At 59.3% G+C, this 18382-nt stretch overlaps 1 protein-coding gene across 1 annotated transcript in view; it reads left to right on the forward strand.

The window, feature by feature from the left end:
* LOC139010277 (inositol-tetrakisphosphate 1-kinase) overlaps positions 1-18382 on the forward strand; it is a 135696-nt gene that overhangs the window by 101818 nt on the left and 15496 nt on the right. The window contains exons 6-7 of the mRNA XM_070414521.1: positions 17251-17349; positions 17685-17725. Of these exons, the coding sequence (XP_070270622.1) occupies positions 17251-17349; positions 17685-17725 (140 nt within the window). The remainder of the gene's footprint in view (positions 1-17250; positions 17350-17684; positions 17726-18382) is intronic.

Here is an 18382-nt window from a genome sequence, read left to right on the forward strand (position 1 = left end):
GGGTCTGGAGTGGTCAGTGACGATGTCAACTTCCCTCCTCTCGTGTTCCTTTCCTGGGTCCAACCAGAGTCCCCCGGGGGGGAAGGAAGATCTAGAGTGACGCTTGGGTGAATGTTGGTTCTGGAAAGAAAATCCGTCCCTTCCCAGGTGTGTGTGTTGGACATGGACTGTGTTTGGAGGGACAGGAGATTGTATGAATAGGTGAGAAGTCCCGGTGAGTGGGAGGAGAGGCAGGTTGGCAGCCATGGCTCGTGTCCTCAACAAGCCCATCAGAAGAGTGCTGGTTCTGGTTCTGGTGGAATTAGGGAGGCGCCTCAAAGGAGGCTTTCTCAGAGCAAAAGAAGCATTCCCCACTTTTGGAGGGGACAGATAGATTGTATCCGAATCTGGGCTTTTTAAAAATATATATATATATATTTTAAATTGATTTCAGAGAGGAAGGAGAGTGGGGGAGAGACAGAAACATCAGTGATGAGGGAGAATCATTGATCGGCTGCCTCCTGCATGCCCCACACTGGGGATGGAGCCCGCAACCCAGGCATGTGCCCTGACAGAATCAAACCGTGACCTCCTGGCTCATAGGTCGACGCTCAACCACTGAGCCACACTGGCCCGAATCTGCACTTTGCTGCTGTGCAGTCTTGGCCAGGTCCCTGGTGGCTTTCTGTAAGATGTAGGTAACAAGTGGTTTATCCATGGGCTCCCGGGTGGGGGTAACTGGGATGATGTCTGACAGCAGGTAGCATGGGTGTCAGCCCATTGGGGCCACGGGAATGGCAGCTGCTGTTGCTGCTCCCTTATGATGGAAGGGGGTAAAGCATCTGGATTGGATCTTGAAGACATCGGGACTGAGGGTCAAAGGTGAGCCTTGGCTTGGAGTATGAGCATGTCCAGACGGGAGCAGGGACTAGTGGGGGCTGGGGGGTGGGGGCTGGACCGCAGGGTGCACATGATGCAGGGCCACCCTGGTGGGCAGGTGCAGAGGGAGTGACAGCCTGGGCCTCCCAGGCAGGGCAGGGATGTGAGCAAAGTGGGGAGAGAGCTGAAGTGTGGGGTGCTGGTGAGGGACTTGCAGACCATCGGGTCAGAGTGGAGGCTAGGAGTACCTCATGCAGTGGGGGGGGGGGGGGGGGGACGGGACTTCATTTGTGCACAGTCATTGAAGGCATGTGAGCTGGTGAGTGAGAAGACATTCTTTTCTTTTAATTAAAAGAATTATTCTCTCCTGAGGATATGTTTATTGATTTTCTTTTTAAGAGAGAGGTGGAGAGAGAGAGGGAAACGTCAATGTGAGAGAGAAACATTGATCAGCTTCCTCCTGTACACATCCCAACTGGGGATGGAACCCGCCACCTTTTGGTGTACAAGACGATGTTCCAACCAACTGTGCCACACCTGCTAAGGCCAGAATACATTTTAGACAGATCAGTGCAGACAGGTTCTAATGGCCATTACCTGTGTCCTGTTGTGAGGGGGACATTCACCCAGCCACAGGCCCAGGGGGCCTGGTGACCGGCTCCCAGTGGGGAATCAGACCCCACTCTGCTAGGTCCAGGAAACCTCAAACCTGGGCGTCCTTAGCTCGGGAGCTGCCTGCTAGGGGCACCCCCCTCCAGGCCTAGCAAGAACTGGTGGAGGAACCCTAAATACGGCCTTGGTCTGAGGCCAGCAGGAACTGTGTGGGTGGGTGGGTGGGCCGTGACTGCTGCACCCTGCGTTTTCCTTATCGTGCATGCCAAGCCCGGCTGGTATTATTCCAGGAGGGCAGTGAGGCCGAGACTTCCTATAGAGCCTTTTCCTGCCCCCGTCCCCCCCTCATCCCCCCATCCCTCCTGGAGCTGTGCATGGGGAGGGCTGCTGGCTCCTCCTCCCCCCCAGAGGCCAGCTCCTCTGCAGATGAGAACCTTCTCTGGGAAGCGCACCCTGGCGCTCCTGCTCCTCCCCCCACTGCTGAGATTCCAGGAGGGACACAAGACGATGTTCCAACCAACTGTGCCACACCTGTGCTGTGAACAGCTATAATTACCCCTTTAAATCCCTCAGACAGTTCTAGCAATCCCCGACACACTGCTTTTGTGTTGGGAGCAGGGGCTTCATGGAGACTTCAGCCCCGTGGGGAAGCTGCTCTCCTGTCCTCGGGAGCTTGGGCGGCTGCAGAGAAGACTGGCAGGCGGGAGGCTCTGCAGTGGGGTGGGCTGTGGGCACAGGGGTCCACGCTCAGCAGCCCGCTCCCTCCGTGCAGAGCATCGGCTGTGGGGCAGGTGAGGCCCGCTGCCCGGAGCTCCAGCCGCACCTGTCAGGACCTGCACAGCCTCGGGTGGTCAGTGCCGTCTCATTTTACGTTCCCTGAGCTCTTCTCATTCTGAGTCTGGAGGGGAAGCAGGGTCCTTTTTCTAAGTCAGACCTGACAGTCTCAGACTACCCCCACCCCCCTTTGGTCTCATGTGCGATCCCAGAGGAAGGTCGCCCGGTGGTTCTGTGTGGGACAGCAGGGACTGAGGCTTCCAGCGCATGGTGGTGTGGCCCTCCTGGCCCAAGGTGGTGACTAAACTCAGCCATCACAGGATTTAGACGTGGGGGTGGAAAGGAGGGGGGCTAGGAACAAGGAAGCAAAGGGAAGCAGCCTGGCTACCTTTAGGAAAGGTCTGGAAGTTATGACACGATGCTCGGTTCACACACCGCTGGCCAGAACGCAAGTCACCTCTGAGCTGCTAGACAGTGGGGAAATGTGGTCTTTATTCAGGGCAGCAATGTGCCCAGCTAAAATGCTAAAACGCTAAAATGGACTCCTGCCTGGGGTTGAGTGACCTGGAATGACCATTTTCCCCGCTGCTGGCCCGGGGGCGTGGCTCCAGCCTGGGACCTCAGCAGTAAGTCCTTCTCCAAAGAGGTCAGTAGGTGCAGAGTGACGCACCCCAGAGCGCCTGGGCCATGGGTTTCCCTCAGCCCCTGCTTCTGGGTGGGGCTGCACCCACCCCTTAGCCAGAGGCACAGATGGCACTGAACCTGGATCCAATTCAAACCAAGGGTGGGAGCCTCCCAGAAGTTAAACTGCCTGGGGTGGGCGGAGAGGAGGGCACGTTCGTCCCGTGCACACCTTCACGGGTCTTTTTTCTCAATGACACCCGCTCTGCCTTACAGGCCTGGGACTTTGAGATGGGCTCTGCCACCCCGTGCCCAGCGATTCTGGGCCAGGCTGTCGCCAGCTCCTGATCCTACTGGTGAGAAAGCACCTGGGCTGTGATTGGATGATACAAGCTTGTCGCCTTGGTCCTGGGGAAGCCGCTGGGGACCTGCCTCAGACCGCAGGGCAAAGGGCTCCAGAGGCCCTTGCAAGCTGATGGCAGCTGCAGGCGAAGGGTCGCTTTCCTGGTCTCCTTTTCCCGAGCCTCCCACACGTGTGCTCTGGGGTGACAGATGGCCGTTGGACACAGGCCTCTCTGGGGAGGGCTGTGCACACTGCAGCCTGAGCGACGCTGCCCGTGGTTTTATGGGAATTTAATCAGGGTGGGATTGAAATGGAGTGATCCAGACACCAAGTGAGAGAAAACAACATTCCTCACAGCCCAGGAGAAATAATTCCCACGGAGCATGTGCCATGGGGTGTGTGGAGTTGAGGGCCTTTCACTCGGAGGTGGGGGCTGGCTGACCGTGGCGAGCTGCAAGGTGCTCTGGGTGGGGAGGGGGTTTGAAGTCGAGGCCTGAGCGCAGGTCCCCCATGTCCTCTGCGTGTGTGGCCTGTGCAGGTCACCTTTCCTCTGAGCCTGTGTGGTCAGCGCACAGGCGGGCACGGTGAGAATCACCTTACATGTGTCAGCTAACTTCATTCTCACGATGACCTGTGAGAAAGGCACCTCTGTCACCCCATAGTGGTGAGGACACTGGAGTGCATTGAGTTTATGTTGGTTGAGGCCACAGAGCTACTTGGGGGCAGAGCTGGGATTCGAACTCACACCTCTGGCTGTGCTCTTAGCCAGAGTTCCTGAATGGGACTCCCGGTCCTCTCGTGTACTGCTTCCTCCATGAGCCTGGCGGGGGAGAGGAGGGGAGCGACCAAGGCCATGGATATAGGAGACACAGTTGGGGGCTCTTCTGCCTGAGGGCCAGTGATTCCCCAGAGCCTGTGGGGCCTTCCACACTGGCAGCTGGCACGGCTCCTGGGCGCCCTCTGGTGTCCAGGCAATGGCACTGACGAGAAAAGGTCCTTGGTGTCCACCAGCAGCTCTGCCCTGTGTGTTACGGAGGAAACAGAATCCTGCCTGGTTCTTGAGAGCAGCAGCACATATGGAGTGGGAAAGAGCAGGGATTTGGTGCTTACAGGCCTGGCTCACATCGCAGCCCCCCTTGTGTGCTGGGCAGTGGCGGTCTTCTGAGCTGTCGGCACCACTGTGGGGAGGTGTGCGGAAGGGCTGGTTCCAGTCCCTGCCGCAGTGTGGCTCAGAGTTAGATGCTTTCAGCTCCTCTCCTTGGTCCTTAGGGAGCCTGGTTTGGGTGGGAAATGTGGCAGAAGCTGTGGTGGGTTGCCGGGGTCCAGCCCCGGGGGTCCAGGGGTTCCCAAAGGTGTGGATGGAGTCGGCGAAGAATGTTTTACACAGAGACAGCCTTCAGAACTCTCTCGCTCTCTTTAGTCTCCGTGGATCTTCCTGTGCCTGGCTGAGGCCACAGAGAAAGATCCCGAGGCAAGCTGAGCATTTATTTTATAGTCAGAGGTACACAAGGTAGTGGTTTCCATAGTTACACTGTTCTTGTGAGTTTCACTTGTTTTGACCATAGTTATACTGTTCTTGTGAGTTTCACTTGTTTTGGCAGCATTTGCTGCACCTCCCACTGCCCATTAGCTACCCAGATAAGATCTAGGGAGCCTCATAAGGTCAAGCCTAAATATGCTAAGAGGACTGTGCCCTCTAAGCTGGGACTTGTTTGTGACTTTGCCAACAGGTCAGTCGGAGGCTTAATCCTATGTGGGCTCCTCACAGTGGGTAGTGGGGGGGCTGGAGTTGAGGAGGACCAAGAGGAGGGGGGTATGCCCCCACGGACTGCATTCCTGAGTCAGGGCCGGCTTCTAGCCTTGGTTTTGTGCAGGAGGCTGGAGTTTTGGATCAGGCCACTAGGAAAATTCTTCACACCTCAAGTGGGTTTCTGAGGATTGGCCCCTGTGATGCCTGGCAAAGCTGAGAAGACGCTGCCCCCCATCAAGGGGTCTGGTGTGAGGAGAACAGGGCACCAGGCCAGGCCAAGCTCCTGGAGCAGGCGGTCATGGAAGTGGCATGGGTCCCCTAAGCTGATGGGGAGGTGGGGCCTTTGGGTGGGCACTTGGCTCCTGGTTCCTCTCCCAGAGATAAACTGCCCTCGTCTTCACTCCGACAGCCACCAGCCACCCAGGCAGAGACCCCCATTCAGGTGAAGGTGGAGGCCTGCAGAGGAGGGTCGTGCTGTGGGCCCCAAGGTAAACCACCCCACACCAGGGCAGGTTGCGCACCGGCTGTAGGCCCAGCCCTGGGAGGCACCTCCTCCACATCAGGAGGCTTATGGGTCTGAGTCCAGCCCTGCCCTGGGGAAAACTGCTGACTACATTGTAACACACCATCGACAATGAAACATTTCAACTTCAGTGATGGGCAGTGAAAGAAAAATGTGTCTTAGAATCAGTGGAATAGAGCCCAGCCCACCCAGCGCACACGGGAGTCCAGACCGCAGGCTCCCGAGGGCGCTCACCTCCAGCGCGCGCAGGCACAGATCCGACCTGGAGTCCCTGTCAGCGGGCCGGGCCCTGTGCCCTGGAACTCCAGCCTCTTCAACCTCAGCCCCGCTTCCCAGATACATTCTAACGGTGTGGAATCCAGCTTTCTAGACCCTTCTCCTGCACAATAAATACATTTGTGCTTTAAAAAAAAATAGGGACAGTGTCATGTTACATATGTTCTCATAAAACTTGTTTTCTTCTCACTTAATAGATATCTTGGCTTCTTCCCACGTCAGCCCGTAAAGATGATGGAGGTCAGGTCTGCCCCGTCGTCCTTGCCGGCAGCATAGTTCAGCACGTGGGTGAACGCGTCGTAACTCACTCGGCTATATCGGGCTTGTTGGGTCATTCCAGCTTCATTTGGGTTTTTAAGAAAATAAACTGCAGTAAACATAGATCTTTGCCTACTTCTAGAATTAATCCCTAGAAGTGGAATTTTTCCATCAAAGATGACCATAAACATTTCCCAGGTTGGCACATCTTGCCTGATGGCTCTTTAGAAAGTTTAAACAGACTTTACTCCTAATTGCGCCTGCCTGCCAGCGAGTGATGCCCATCTCACCTCGCACTGCTTTTTCTGTTGGCAACATTGAGCATCTCCTCACATTTATTATTAGCCGTTTGCATTTCTCTGCGTGAGTCTTTTCATCTCGTTTGCCCATTTTTCTATTGGGTTTGTGGTGTTTTTCTCATTGATTGGTTAGAGCCCCTTTTGGATTAAAGAAATTGTCTCATGGTTTCAGAATATGGACCGTTTTGTTGATGGACGCTTCCTCTTTGCGCTGCGGCCAGGTTCACATTTTCTGCTCTGCTTTTAAAATATGTGCTGCCAGAGGGAGCACTTCAAATACTATTTGAAAAATGCCTTGAAAAAAAAGGCTGCTGCGTGTGGGAGTCGGAGCTGAGTGGGGCCAGCCAGTGTCTGCCTGGCCCGGAAGGGGCCATAAATCCCGGGGAGCAGCTGCCACGGAGTTAATCCGCGTTTCCAGCAGCCGTTCCACAGGCTGGAGCGGGCTCAGGAGTCTCTGCCTCCACCTGGGCCGTGTCTGGCCTCTGCTGCAGCGCTCTGTCCCCTCGAGATGAAATCGGTCACTGGCCTGTCAGGCAGGAGGAAAACTGCTCAGCCCCCGACCAGGGCGATGTCTGACCGGGAATGTCAGGCGGGTGATGATGGGGCTCGCACAGCAGGGGACAGAGTCTGGGGGCCATTTTAGGGTTCTGCCGTCACCTGAGCACACAGAAGTTTTTCCTCGCACACGTCTAAGTTAAGTTGAATTTAATGGACATGAAGTCTCTCCATCTCTGTGGCCAGTGCATGTGGCCCCTGCCCACCCCCTCCCCGGGTGACATCGTTTGCCACATCGGCCCTCACTCACTCACTGCAGCCATGCTGGACTTCTCAGCAGCCCCCTCTTGGCCGTTGATCTTTGTCCTTGGTTTCCTCTTCTGGCTCAGGCGACCTCCTCCAGGTCGCCCTCCTTGCTGCATACTTCCTTCCCTGTGTGGGCCTCAGTGCCCTCCCTCTCTGTTCCCATAGACCCCTGCTGCCCTCGGTCACAGCAGCAGTCCCACTGTGTTTTATGTTCTCTCACTTCTCTCTTCCTACCCAACCGAAGGCCTTAAGGACAGTGTGTCTTTGGGGACCTTGAATCCCCAGAGCAGGGCCTGGAACATAGTAGGTGTTCAATCAGTGTGCAGAGGATGGGTGTTTTCAAGAATCCGATACAGAAGCAGACGCACGAGGGGCTGACCTGTGGCAGGTGGGGTCCCTGGCCATCTGTGGCAACAAGCTGTTGAGGAGTGATGTTCGAAGTGGTTCTAAACTGTGGGCCTGGCAGGAGAAAGGGGGGCTGCCATTCCAGAGAGCGAGCAGGGTGGTCGGGAGAAACGGGCTGTCTGTGCTGCTGGAGGGGTCACCCGCCGAGTCCCAGCGGCCCTCCGATGCAGTTTGGACGTAGCCTGTGGTTGGAGGCAGGAGGCTGCTGCAGAGCTGGGGGAGAGATGCTAAGGGCCTGGTGGGGGTGAGCGGGTGGCAGTGGGCAGGAGTAGAGGGGACAGCCCAGAGATACTGGAGGGGTGGCATTGTCAGGCATTGGTGACAGGCATTGTGTTTAGGGTGGGCAAAGGGTGAGGAGAGGAGATGGGAACACAGTACAAGCCACAGCCGTGGTGCGCATAAGCCAGATGGCAGAGCCGGGCAGTGCTGTGGGCTCGGGTGAGCGAATGCCTCCATGGGTACCGGGGGAGGCCAGGGCGGGGCTTGGAGTCTACCAGTGTTAATAAGCCTCCAGCCCCGGCAGGACTCCCGGCTTCAGCAGCAAGGATTCTGCTTCAGCAATGGAGGTGTGAAGGGAGGAAGTTCCTGGGGCAGGTTCAAGAGGCCAAGGCCAGGCAGGTAAGAGAGCAGGTTACCAGCAGGAACGGAACGGTACCCTCTGGGAGAGCCCTGGGCTGAGGCCAGGCCCTCTCACCATCCCGCAGCCACATTGGGCGTCTAGAGCCCCCCCCACCCCGCCCCCAGCCCCTCCTCTCCCCCTACTCCTCCTCTTGAGCTTTTGGAGGAGACTGCTGTGGAGTTCTCACCCTGCGCCTCAGAGCTCTGACCGGGGCCACTCACACTGTCAGGCCGGCTTGTCCCTGTCATTTTTGCTCACCCCTCACTGCCAACTCCGGTTCTTTGGCCCTGCTGGCGACCAGCAGCCCAGATCCAACTTCATATTCTAAGCACAGGGTGCTCCTCAAAGTCATGCCCTCTGCTGGTGAGTGAGGGAGGCCCCGGGCGCCTGCACGGTTGCTGCTGGTCTGCTTTGAGTCTGGGTCCTGCCCTGGCAGATGGATGGACGAGCAGCTCGCTCTCCCTCCAAAGCCTGATGTAAAGAGCGTTGTCTCTGGGCAGGAAAAAGCACTCTGCTCTGTCTCCATGCAGAGCAGCTAGGCTCTCTACGGGATCCTGGACTTTTAAAAATAGTGGACCCTCAAGTAATGACACCAGTGATGATGGTGATGGAGGGTACCCGCTCCGTGCCGGTTCCTGTTGTGTTTTGTGTATTAACTCATTGGATCCTACCGGCAGGACTGCTCTTCTCCCCATTTTACAGACCAGGAAACTAAAGCACCGAGAGGTGAAGGCACTTTCTCAAGGTCACACAGACCCCGGCAGCCCAAAGGGTCTGCCACCAGTGCCGGGGACACACAGCCAGCTCGATGGCCTGTGTCCTGGGCTCTGAGTCAGGAACGGAGCCTTCCCTAACCCCTTCCAGGCCCAGAGTCTCCAGGGGACTAGGAGGGCATGGCTGTGGCGCAGGCTGCCTGCCTGGGACGCCCGCTCTGCCACATACTGCTTTTGACCTTGAAGAAGAACTTAACTTCCTAGGCCTCAGATTCCTGCATGGATGAGCAGCCCCAGCCCCACCTGTAAATCCAGCTTACCCCAAGCTGCCTGTCAGAGCCCAGTTCCCCGTGGACCACCTTGCTGGTCTCGGTCTGAGTGCCTCAGTGCTGAGACGCCAGGTAGGACCCTCTCTCCTTACCCCACAGGGAGCACCTGACACAAGACAATCCCAGCTCCTGAGAGCGCCGGCCCCGTTGTAGGTTCCACATCCTGGATGTTGACTGGGCCTCAGTGAATAGGGGAGCAGACCCAGCTCTGATAGCAGCACAGCCTTGCTTAGTGCTCATTAGTGAACCGCACACACCGCCAGCATGCAGGGACGCACCACGACCCGAGGGGGTAGATGGGCCTGTTGTCCCCATATTAGAGAGATGGGCCTTGGGGCACAGAGAGGCAGGTAGTCCAGGGTGAGGCAGTGGACCTGGGCTCAGAATCCAGGCACTTAGTCCACAGCGGGGCATGCCCATAGCTGCGAAGGGTGAGGAGCGGTAAGAAAGGGGGGGGGCGGGATCTGTTTCTCCTGGGCCTGACCCAAAGGCCTGGCCAATTTCCAAGTGGTTTGCATGAGTCAGGCTCCCCAGGCCATGCTGGCTGCAAGGGCTGGAACTTTTCATGTGTTTCTCATCTAGGGCTTTGAATGGGCATGAAGATACAGACGACCTGTTATCCAGTGGTTTTCACCCTTTTAAAGCCTGAAGCTTTCCCCTTCCCCCCAATTCAGCACCTGGCCTGCAGGGCCCTTGTGCTACGGGAAGACGAGTTACCTACTGTAAAGGGAACGCAGAATGTGGAAGTGGGTTCTTGGGGACATGTGGGGGCGGAGCAAGGGACCATTTCTACGTGTAACTGGGGGAATCAGTACTAAGAGCAGATATTCTGACATATCTGGAGGAAGTGGGCGGGGAGGGGGTGGATTCCTGGGCAGTGAGGGTGTCCCAGGATCAGTCGCCCCCCAGGGGAGTGACCAGATGAGGGTGGTGTATGACTTGGGGCCTCGCGTGTGGTTGCTGTGATGGGGTGCTGGGGCTCTTCCTGGCCAGGCCCGTGGGTGGGACATGACACTGGACAGTGGGAGCAGGTCATTGTGGTGAGGACGGGGGATGCCCTCCGCCGTCGCAGGCCCAACTGCATTTCCTCTCCTCCGTGGGCCTGTCATCCAGGTCCTTCCTGGCTGCCTCCCCTGGCCCCGGCCTGTGGCTGCTCTCCCAGCTACTTGATTATTCTGAATTACTGGGTGGCTGCCATCATTGTGAGCCAAAAAGCCATTGGGGTTGTTTTCAAAGCTTCTGTCAGGCTGGAACTTGGTCACCCGGAATACACGGGATGTCTTTTCCTGTTTAGAATTCAAGAGCATGTGGCTCGTGCCCCTAACAGTGTAACAGCAGCAGGAAGGTGACTTTGAACAATCGGGCACTGAGTCATGAACGCTGGAGCCTGCAGGTTGATGGGCCAGGCTCTCCGACTTTGTCCATTCAAGTCTGTGGCCACAGTTATCAGGGCTGTGCCAGGCCAACAGCGCCACACAGTGGCAGGCTGGGGATTTGCAGGCCCCCTTTCTTTCCCTTGGTGGTTAGCCCTGCCCACTCCATGCTTCCCCTCTCCTTCTGTTGCCAGGGCTTACAGCTCACTTTTATTTCTCTCTCATTTCACCCCACACATGCACGCTTGTCTGAGAGATGGTCCTTGCTGACGCCTGCCTCCTCTGAGCAGTGCTGGACCAGGGGTAGGGTCCAGCCTTGACCCTAAGGAAGGTACTGTCTGGTTGCTGACTCAGAACCAAATGTGGGAATTTAATAGGGTACACGAGCTGAGCCATCCACCAAGGCAGTGTGTGGTGTTCGAGAAAGACGGTGCTCGGACAAATGAGACTGCTGGTAGGAGAGGCCTGGTCAGGGGCCATGGTAGGAGCGGGCGTTATTATAAGACAGCTGTTCTCAGGATCTTCCGGGAGCTTTAGGATGCTGGGCTGAGTGGGTTGTTGCTGAGGGGAGCCCCAGAGGTGTGTGCAGGGGATGGAGGGAGGGATGGAGAGGAGAGCACTCCACTGGCCGGGGTGTGGCTGGGAGTGACCGTGGGCTCTGCATTCCAAGAGGAGCTGGGCAGTGTGTTCATCTGACCGGGCTGCCACGGCAAAGCTCCACAGGCTGGTGGCTTAAACAATAGACGTTAAGGTCAGGGTCAAAGTCGAGGCAAAGCTTGTTTCTTCTAAGGCCTCCTTGATGGGTAGGTGGCTGTCCCCTCCCTCCGTCTTCTCACTGTTGTCCCTCTGTGTGTGTCTGTGTCCTAATCTCCTCTCATAAGGACCCCAGTCAGATTGGATTGGGGTCCGCCCTGAAGCCTCATGTTAACTTAATCGCCACTTTAAAAGGCCCTGCCTCCAAATACAGTCACAATGTGAGGGGCTGGGGTTCGGGGCTTCAGCATGCGAATTTGGGGGGATAAGTGCAGCCCGTAGCAGGAAGGTGAGCAGGGTCAGGTGGCAGAGGCCTGGAAAAGCTGTCACGCAGCCGGCCAGCGGCAGTTCTGGAGCCTCATTGTAGAGGTGGGCGCTTTAGAAAGGGCCAGGATCCAGCAGCCGTGTGTCACTTGGGTTTGGGGAGGTGGGCACACCAGGAATCTGGTGGTTTGTGGGGGAAGATGGTGGGGGTGAGGGTGCCAAAAAGGGAATTGTTTGCTTAAACTCCAGGAATGTCCGGTGGCGCCTGGGAGAAGCCCCAGTCTGGCCGCAGCGCCTGTCCTGCCCCTGCCCTGCCCCTGCCCCGGAGCTGCCCAGACCCGGGGGAGCTGTGTTTAGGAACTACTTCATAATTTAAAAGCGCATTTTCCAGATGTGGGAGGGGGCAACCCTATGAAGTAGCTACTGTTGTCCTCTTTCCAGCAAGGAAACGGAGGCAGCTGAAGTGCCTTGCCAGGCTCACGCAGCTGAGCAGAGGTGGAGCGGGGATTCAAACCTCCGCAGTCCAAGTCCCCGCAGAGCCTCCGGGGCCCAGCCTGTGCGAGGGGGCCCATCATTCGTCACTGAGATGAGGGGCGGAGGCCTGGGCGAGCCAGCGGGGTGTGCGGGCAGTGGGTGCTCAGAGGAGGCCCCCTGACCAGAGGCGGGGTCCCCGGGCCCTCAGCGACCAGCACGTGCACACTTGTCTTCCCCCAGCTCTGAGATCGAGTGAGCACCTGGGTCCTGCTGCCCCACCCCGTTCAGTGACACGTGGGCCTCCTCGCCCTCCTGCAGAGGCCGTTTCCTGCCATACGTGGGGCCTTGGGAACAGGGAATGGCCCAGGGAAGCGGGACCCAGCCCAGCTCTGAGAGGCAGCGTCTGGGTACCCTGGGCCAGGACGTGGGAGCCCTGGTGTAGTTCATTCACTCCTTCGTTGGGGATTCGGCTGTGAACGTGGTCCCTGCTTCACGGGCCTACACTCTGCCTGGAAGGAGGGCTCCCACGTGGGCGGCAGCTCTGGCTCAGGCGGAGGGTTTGAATGGATTGAAACTTCCCCCTCCAGCAAGGCCCTCTGGGATGTCGCCTCCTCCCGCAGAGCCCTCTGAATGCAGTTAGGAGTCTGCCCTCTGAGCCGCACACTCCCTAGTGCCAGGCTGGGGCTGCTGCCACCCGCCATCCCAGCTCTCCTGGGGTTGGGAGTCCCTCCCGTCTGCTGGCTAGAAATCGGAGCCACATGCTCTGCCCGGCCCTTGTCTCTGCTTCTCCCCTTGTTGGGAGCTGGGGGTGGCAAAGGGCCCCTTGCTGCTGCCTGGCTCGTGGTGGCACCTGGACCCAGAGCCTCCCCTCCCCTTGCGAGGGAGTGTGAGCAGATGGCAGCACCAGGCCCTTGCCGCACCCCAGGGAGGGGCTGGCTCCTTCACCTGGCGTTTTGCAGACGCGGCATCACTTTCTTCTCATCCCTGATTCTCTCTGCAACTCCAGCAGGTGGACAGGACTGGCCTCTTAGGACCCTTGTTCCACTCGTCAGGAGCCCAAGACCTGCACAGCCACCTGGTGGCCTCAAGCGGCTGGAATTAATTGCATGCTGGTCCTGAGCCCAAGGGCAGGGCTTTGCTCACGGTGTCATACGTGTGCCTTGCCACCCCCCCCCTCCCCGGCGCAGCCCCTCGGTGTCTTCCTGCCTCGGCTCACTCTGCTGGGGGCTCACTGGCAGGGTGACCTTCTGTGCCAGACGAGACTCCCTTCACCACGTCGCCTGCCATCCTCCCTCACACGGCTACGCCCTGACTTCTGCAGGTGGGACCCAGGCTGGGGACGTGTGGTCCAGGCCCTTCATTGCTGGTGCGCCGGCAAAGCACTCGGTCCTTTTGGGAAGCGACATGACACTGTGTGGCAAGAACCATAGAAATGTTGACTCCCATGGACTCCAAAACCCACCTCGGGGAGCGGGTCTGTGGAAATGACGTATCCCCCGCACAAGGCCTTGTGCCTGAGATGCGCATCCGAGTCCTGTCTGTGGGGGAAGAAAATTGGCACGAATGTGAACTAGAGGAAATGTCGCCGGTCGGGTGACAGGACATGCAGAGTCATGGGAAAGTACTGATGGCACGTCCAGTAAGAGCAATAAAAAGGGAAAGTTCAGTCGCAGTCCTGGCAGAGCAGACAAAAGTGATGCTCTGCCGGAACGTTCTTTGGCGAAGTGAAAGGCCAGGCGGAGGGGATGGAGGTGACTGCCGTGTCATTTTCCAATGGAAAACCCTGGGCGAGGCAGGCCTGGGGCGGGGGGGGGGGGGGGGGGGGGGGGTGTGCGTGAGGGTGTTCGGCAGGCCAGGTCTGGCATGTGGGTCGGGTACCCCGCCGAGGCTCCCTTCACAGCCATAGGCAGAGCCTGCCCTGTCGGCACCGTGCTGGGCACCGGGAGAAGGTCAGTGAGGGGGAGGTCGGCAGCGACACACCCCAGGACGCTGAACACGGACCGGTGGCCACGACCCAGGATCCCCTGTGGGTGACCCCAGCTGGCCGTGCCCAGCGTGGTACCAGAAACAGTGCCTGCCTGCTGGGTGCCTGTTAGGTACCAGGGAGGCCTGGCTCCTGGTTACAGACGGGAGAGCAAGGCCCCGTGAGTTCAGTCATTTCGGAAGCTCACAGCTAGTGAGTAGTGAGCCCAGGTTCAGAGTCGGGCTTCAGAGCGACACTTCCCAGCGCCATCTGCCCTTCCCACCCCACTGTCCTCAGGATCCACCGGTTGGTCCTCAGCCTGTAGCTTCTTGCTAGTCCTGCAGCAGCCGGGTGAGTGCGGCCACTGGCAGCGCGTACAGGGCAGTGGTGTGTGACTCGGGACACCTGGTTCCCTCGCAGGGCCTGCCAGCAGCTTGTGTGTGACCTTGAACTGTCCTCTTCCCCTCTGGGCTCGTGCACGCGGTTGGAACTTGCCCATCTCCAGGGCCTCCAGCTTCGCCTCCTCTGGCGTGTTTCAGTTTCCCAGGGGCTGAAGTTTCAGCTCTTGACAGAACACAGCCCACCTTCTCACCAAAAAAAGCCTCTTTCCCGCTCCCATCCAGAAATAAAGGCGGCAGAGAAATAAGCACAGCGGCCTTTTTCGGGAAACCAGAAATAGCTCCGGGCTCCCAGCGCGCCGGCTCTTCTGCCGCTATTTGGGGCCGGGAGCTGCTGGCGTCCGTCGAGTTTCCCAGGGTTGAGCTGGAAAAGTCTCCGCCACCACAGTTCCTCACGTGGGCCGGGCTGGCGTGTCTCCTGCCCCCAACGTGCTGGCTTCGCTCGTTCCTTCACCAGCCCTCCACTCAGCCCGGTGCCCTCCACTCAGCCTGGTGCCTCCCACCCAGCCCGGTGCCCTCCACTCAGCCCGGTGCCCCTCCCACCCAGCCCGGTGCCCTCCACTCAGCCCGGTGCCCTCCACTCAGCCCGGTGCCCCTCCCACCCAGCCCGGTGCCCTCCACTCAGCCCGGTGCCCTCCACTCAGCCCGGTGCCCTCCCACCCAGCCCGGTGCCCTCCCACTCAGCCCGGTGCCCTCCCACCCAGCCCGGTGCCTCCCACTCAGCCCGGTGCCCCTCCCACCCAGCCCGGTGCCCTCCACTCAGCCCGGTGCCCTCCCACCCAGCCCAGTGCCTCCCACTCAGCCCGGTGCCCTCCACTCAGCCCGGTGCCCCTCCCACCCAGCCCGGTGCCCTCCACTCAGCCCGGTGCCCTCCACTCAGCCCGGTGCCCTCCCACCCAGCCCGGTGCCCTCCCACCCAGCCCGGTGCCCTCCACTCAGCCCGGTGCCCTCCCACCCAGCCCGGTGCCCTCCCACCCAGCCCGGTGCCTCCCACTCAGCCCGGTGCCCCTCCCACCCAGCCCGGTGCCCTCCACTCAGCCCGGTGCCCTCCCACCCAGCCCAGTGCCTCCCACTCAGCCCGGTGCCCTCCACTCAGCCCGGTGCCCCTCCCACCCAGCCCGGTGCCCTCCACTCAGCCCGGTGCCCTCCACTCAGCCCGGTGCCCTCCACTCAGCCCGGTGCCTCCCACCCAGCCCGGTGCCCTCCACTCAGCCCGGTGCCCTCCACTCAGCCCGGTGCCTCCCACCCAGCCCGGTGCCCTCCACTCAGCCCGGTGCCTCCCACTCAGCCCGGTGCCCTCCACCCAGCCCGGTGCCCTCCACTCAGCCCGGTGCCCTCCACCCAGCCCGGTGCCCTCCACTCAGCCCAGTGCCCTCGGTCCCCAGTCTGACTGACGTGACCGTCCTCGTCGTGGCTTGTCCCGTCTCTGCATCAGACAGCAGCATGTCCGTCAGCAGGGCCTTTGCATCAGCTGTCCCTCTGCTGGGGGTGTGCCTGCCCCCCACGCAGGCCCATTCCCTCATTCTCTGTGTCTGCTCAGCGACACACTGCCCCACACCCCGCGCCCCAGTTCGTGCTTTGTGTTCCCTGCCAGTGCCGTCTCGCTGTCCATTTTACCCGTCAGTGAGTCTGTCTCGCTCATCATCTGTGAGCTCCACGCGGGCGGGCACCTGTGTTCATCACTGTATCTCTAGCTCAGGGCTGGGCAAACTTTTGACTCGAGGGCCACAATGGGTTCTTAAACTGGACCGGAGGGCCGGAACAAAAGCATGGATGGAGTGTTTGTGTGAACTAATATAAATTCAAAGTAAACATCATTACATAAAAGGGTACGGTCTTTTTTTTTTTAGTTTTGTTCATTTCAAACGGGCGGATCCGGCCCGAGGGCCGTAGTTTACCCACGGCTGCTCTGGCTCCTAAGGGTTAGTTGAGTCCCAGCACGTTCTTTTGTTGCGAACGGTTGCTGAAACCAAAATAGGAACAGTAGTCGTTCCTAATTGTGATTTCACGGACACGTCAGGATGATTTTGGCTGCAAGTAGCCAGAAAGTGGCCCAGCAGTAAACAGTGTGCGGTCCGCAGTCTGGGGAGGGGCCAGGCCGAGGGTCATGGCTTCCTCTCAGCCCCTGCCCTGCTCAGGACTGGCTTCCCCCAAGGGGAGCCCAGGTGTCCAGGTGAGAAGGAAGGCCTGGGACGGGAGCAGGGCTGGGCGGGGGCTGGAGAGGGGAGTGGGCTGCTTGGGGGGAGTGAGGAAGCAAGACGAACAGGCGAGACTCACTGCATGGGTCGGAGCTGTTTTGCTTCCACCTTTGGTTAGGTGGTGAGGCTGTGCAGCCTCGGGCACGCCCTTTAACCTCCCGGCCCTGGTGTCCTCCCCGGTTACTTTGCAGACTTGAGGTGATGCACAGCTTACAGTGGGAGACATGCGCTGAGAGCTCAGTGCGCAGCCTCGATCCTGCGATCACTGTTAAGCTGATGCCGCGTGTGGTGGGGAAAGTCTCTAATGAGCCCGAAAAACACTCCTGTGTCTGGAGTGAAAATCAGGCTATGCGACTGTCCTGTTGTAAAGCTCTGCGTTTTAACGTCCACGCGCCCAGGTTAAGGCTGAGGAGGTGGGGAAGGTGTGTGGTTTTTACTCTTCTTTGGTCTTCAGGTTGTACAGTTATATGTTGGCTTTGTAATTTCAGGAATGTTATTAGGAGGTGGTGTGTGTGTGTGTGTGTGTGTGTGTTCACACATGACTGTGAAGTTTGGGGCGTCAGATCGGGGCAGCAGGGGCATGAAGGTCGCCCCAGGGAGGTGCGCCTGTCCGGGAGCGTGCTGACGGCCTTTCCTCTGCCCGCAGACGACAGGATCTGCTCGCCGCCCTTCATGGAGCTCACCAGCCTGTGCGGGGACGACACCATGCAGCTCCTGGAGAAGAACGGCCTGACCTTCCCATTCAGTGTGTACCCCCCGGCTCTGCTGGGCGGGCGGGCGGGGCTGCCCAGGGCCCCCTGGCTTCACACTGTTGGGAAGGGGCGGGTGGATAAAGGCCTTGGCTGCCGGGGAGGGCATGGCCTGGGGTCCCGCTCCCCCACACACGGTGGAAATGGTTCCAGATCCCCCGGGTGAGGTGCTGGCCACTGTTGTGTCAGCGTGTGGTCCCTGCCCCACCTGCCCCGCCCCCGGGGGCTGCAGGAGTTCTGCGTTTCCCCCGTACCTGCCGGGCTGGGCTCTGTGGGTGGATGACCTTGCTGACTCCTCTCCTCTTCTCTCTCCCCCACCCTCCACCCACAGTTTGCAAAACCAGAGTGGCTCACGGCACCAACTCCCACGAGGTGAGTGGAAAGTTTGACCACCTGACAGTCTCTCTGGGCCCCGCTGAGTCTGCTCCATCCACCCTGCTCCTCCCCCGCCCTGCTCTGGTGGCTTGGTCTTCTGTCTGCAGCCTCCCCGGGTTCCTGTCCTTGTCCCCAAGGGCCGGATGTCTGTGCAAGACGCCACTTGAGCCCCTGCGGCAGCTCTCACACCCATCTGACCTGCCCTTGGCTTTCCATGCTTTGGCCCATCGGGGTCACCACTCCCTGGTGCCTGCTCTGTGCCAGGCACTGGGCTGGGCCCCTCCTAGGGCTGCGGACCGGAAAGATGCCCTCACTGCCAACAAGGATGGGCGGTCCTGCTTGTTTAGAAAGGGCAGGGGAGGAGGAGAGGGCACCGTGCTGCTCCCTCTCATCCATTCCTTACTCACCCAGCAGTCATTCCCGACCCCACCTCAGGTGCCCGGGGAGGATGCTGAGGGGAGCTGACCCAGAGTGGGCGACTGTCGCTGAGCAGACAGCAGTGAGGGGTGGTGGGAGGCAAGTGAGGAGACCCTTGGGGGTAGGAGGAGCAGACAGCCGGCAGGGGCTCCCTGGGGTCTTTGTGGCCCTCACTACCCTTGGGAGCCACACCTGGGACGTGGCCTGTGGCCCTCCATGCCCCCGGCATGGTACACC

The sequence above is a fragment of the Myotis yumanensis genome, unplaced genomic scaffold, assembly GCF_028538775.1.
Source record: "Myotis yumanensis isolate MYYU_CA2020_CCGP unplaced genomic scaffold, mMyoYum1.0.hap1 SCAF_1, whole genome shotgun sequence".
In the NCBI taxonomy this organism is placed as follows: domain Eukaryota; kingdom Metazoa; phylum Chordata; class Mammalia; order Chiroptera; family Vespertilionidae; genus Myotis; species Myotis yumanensis.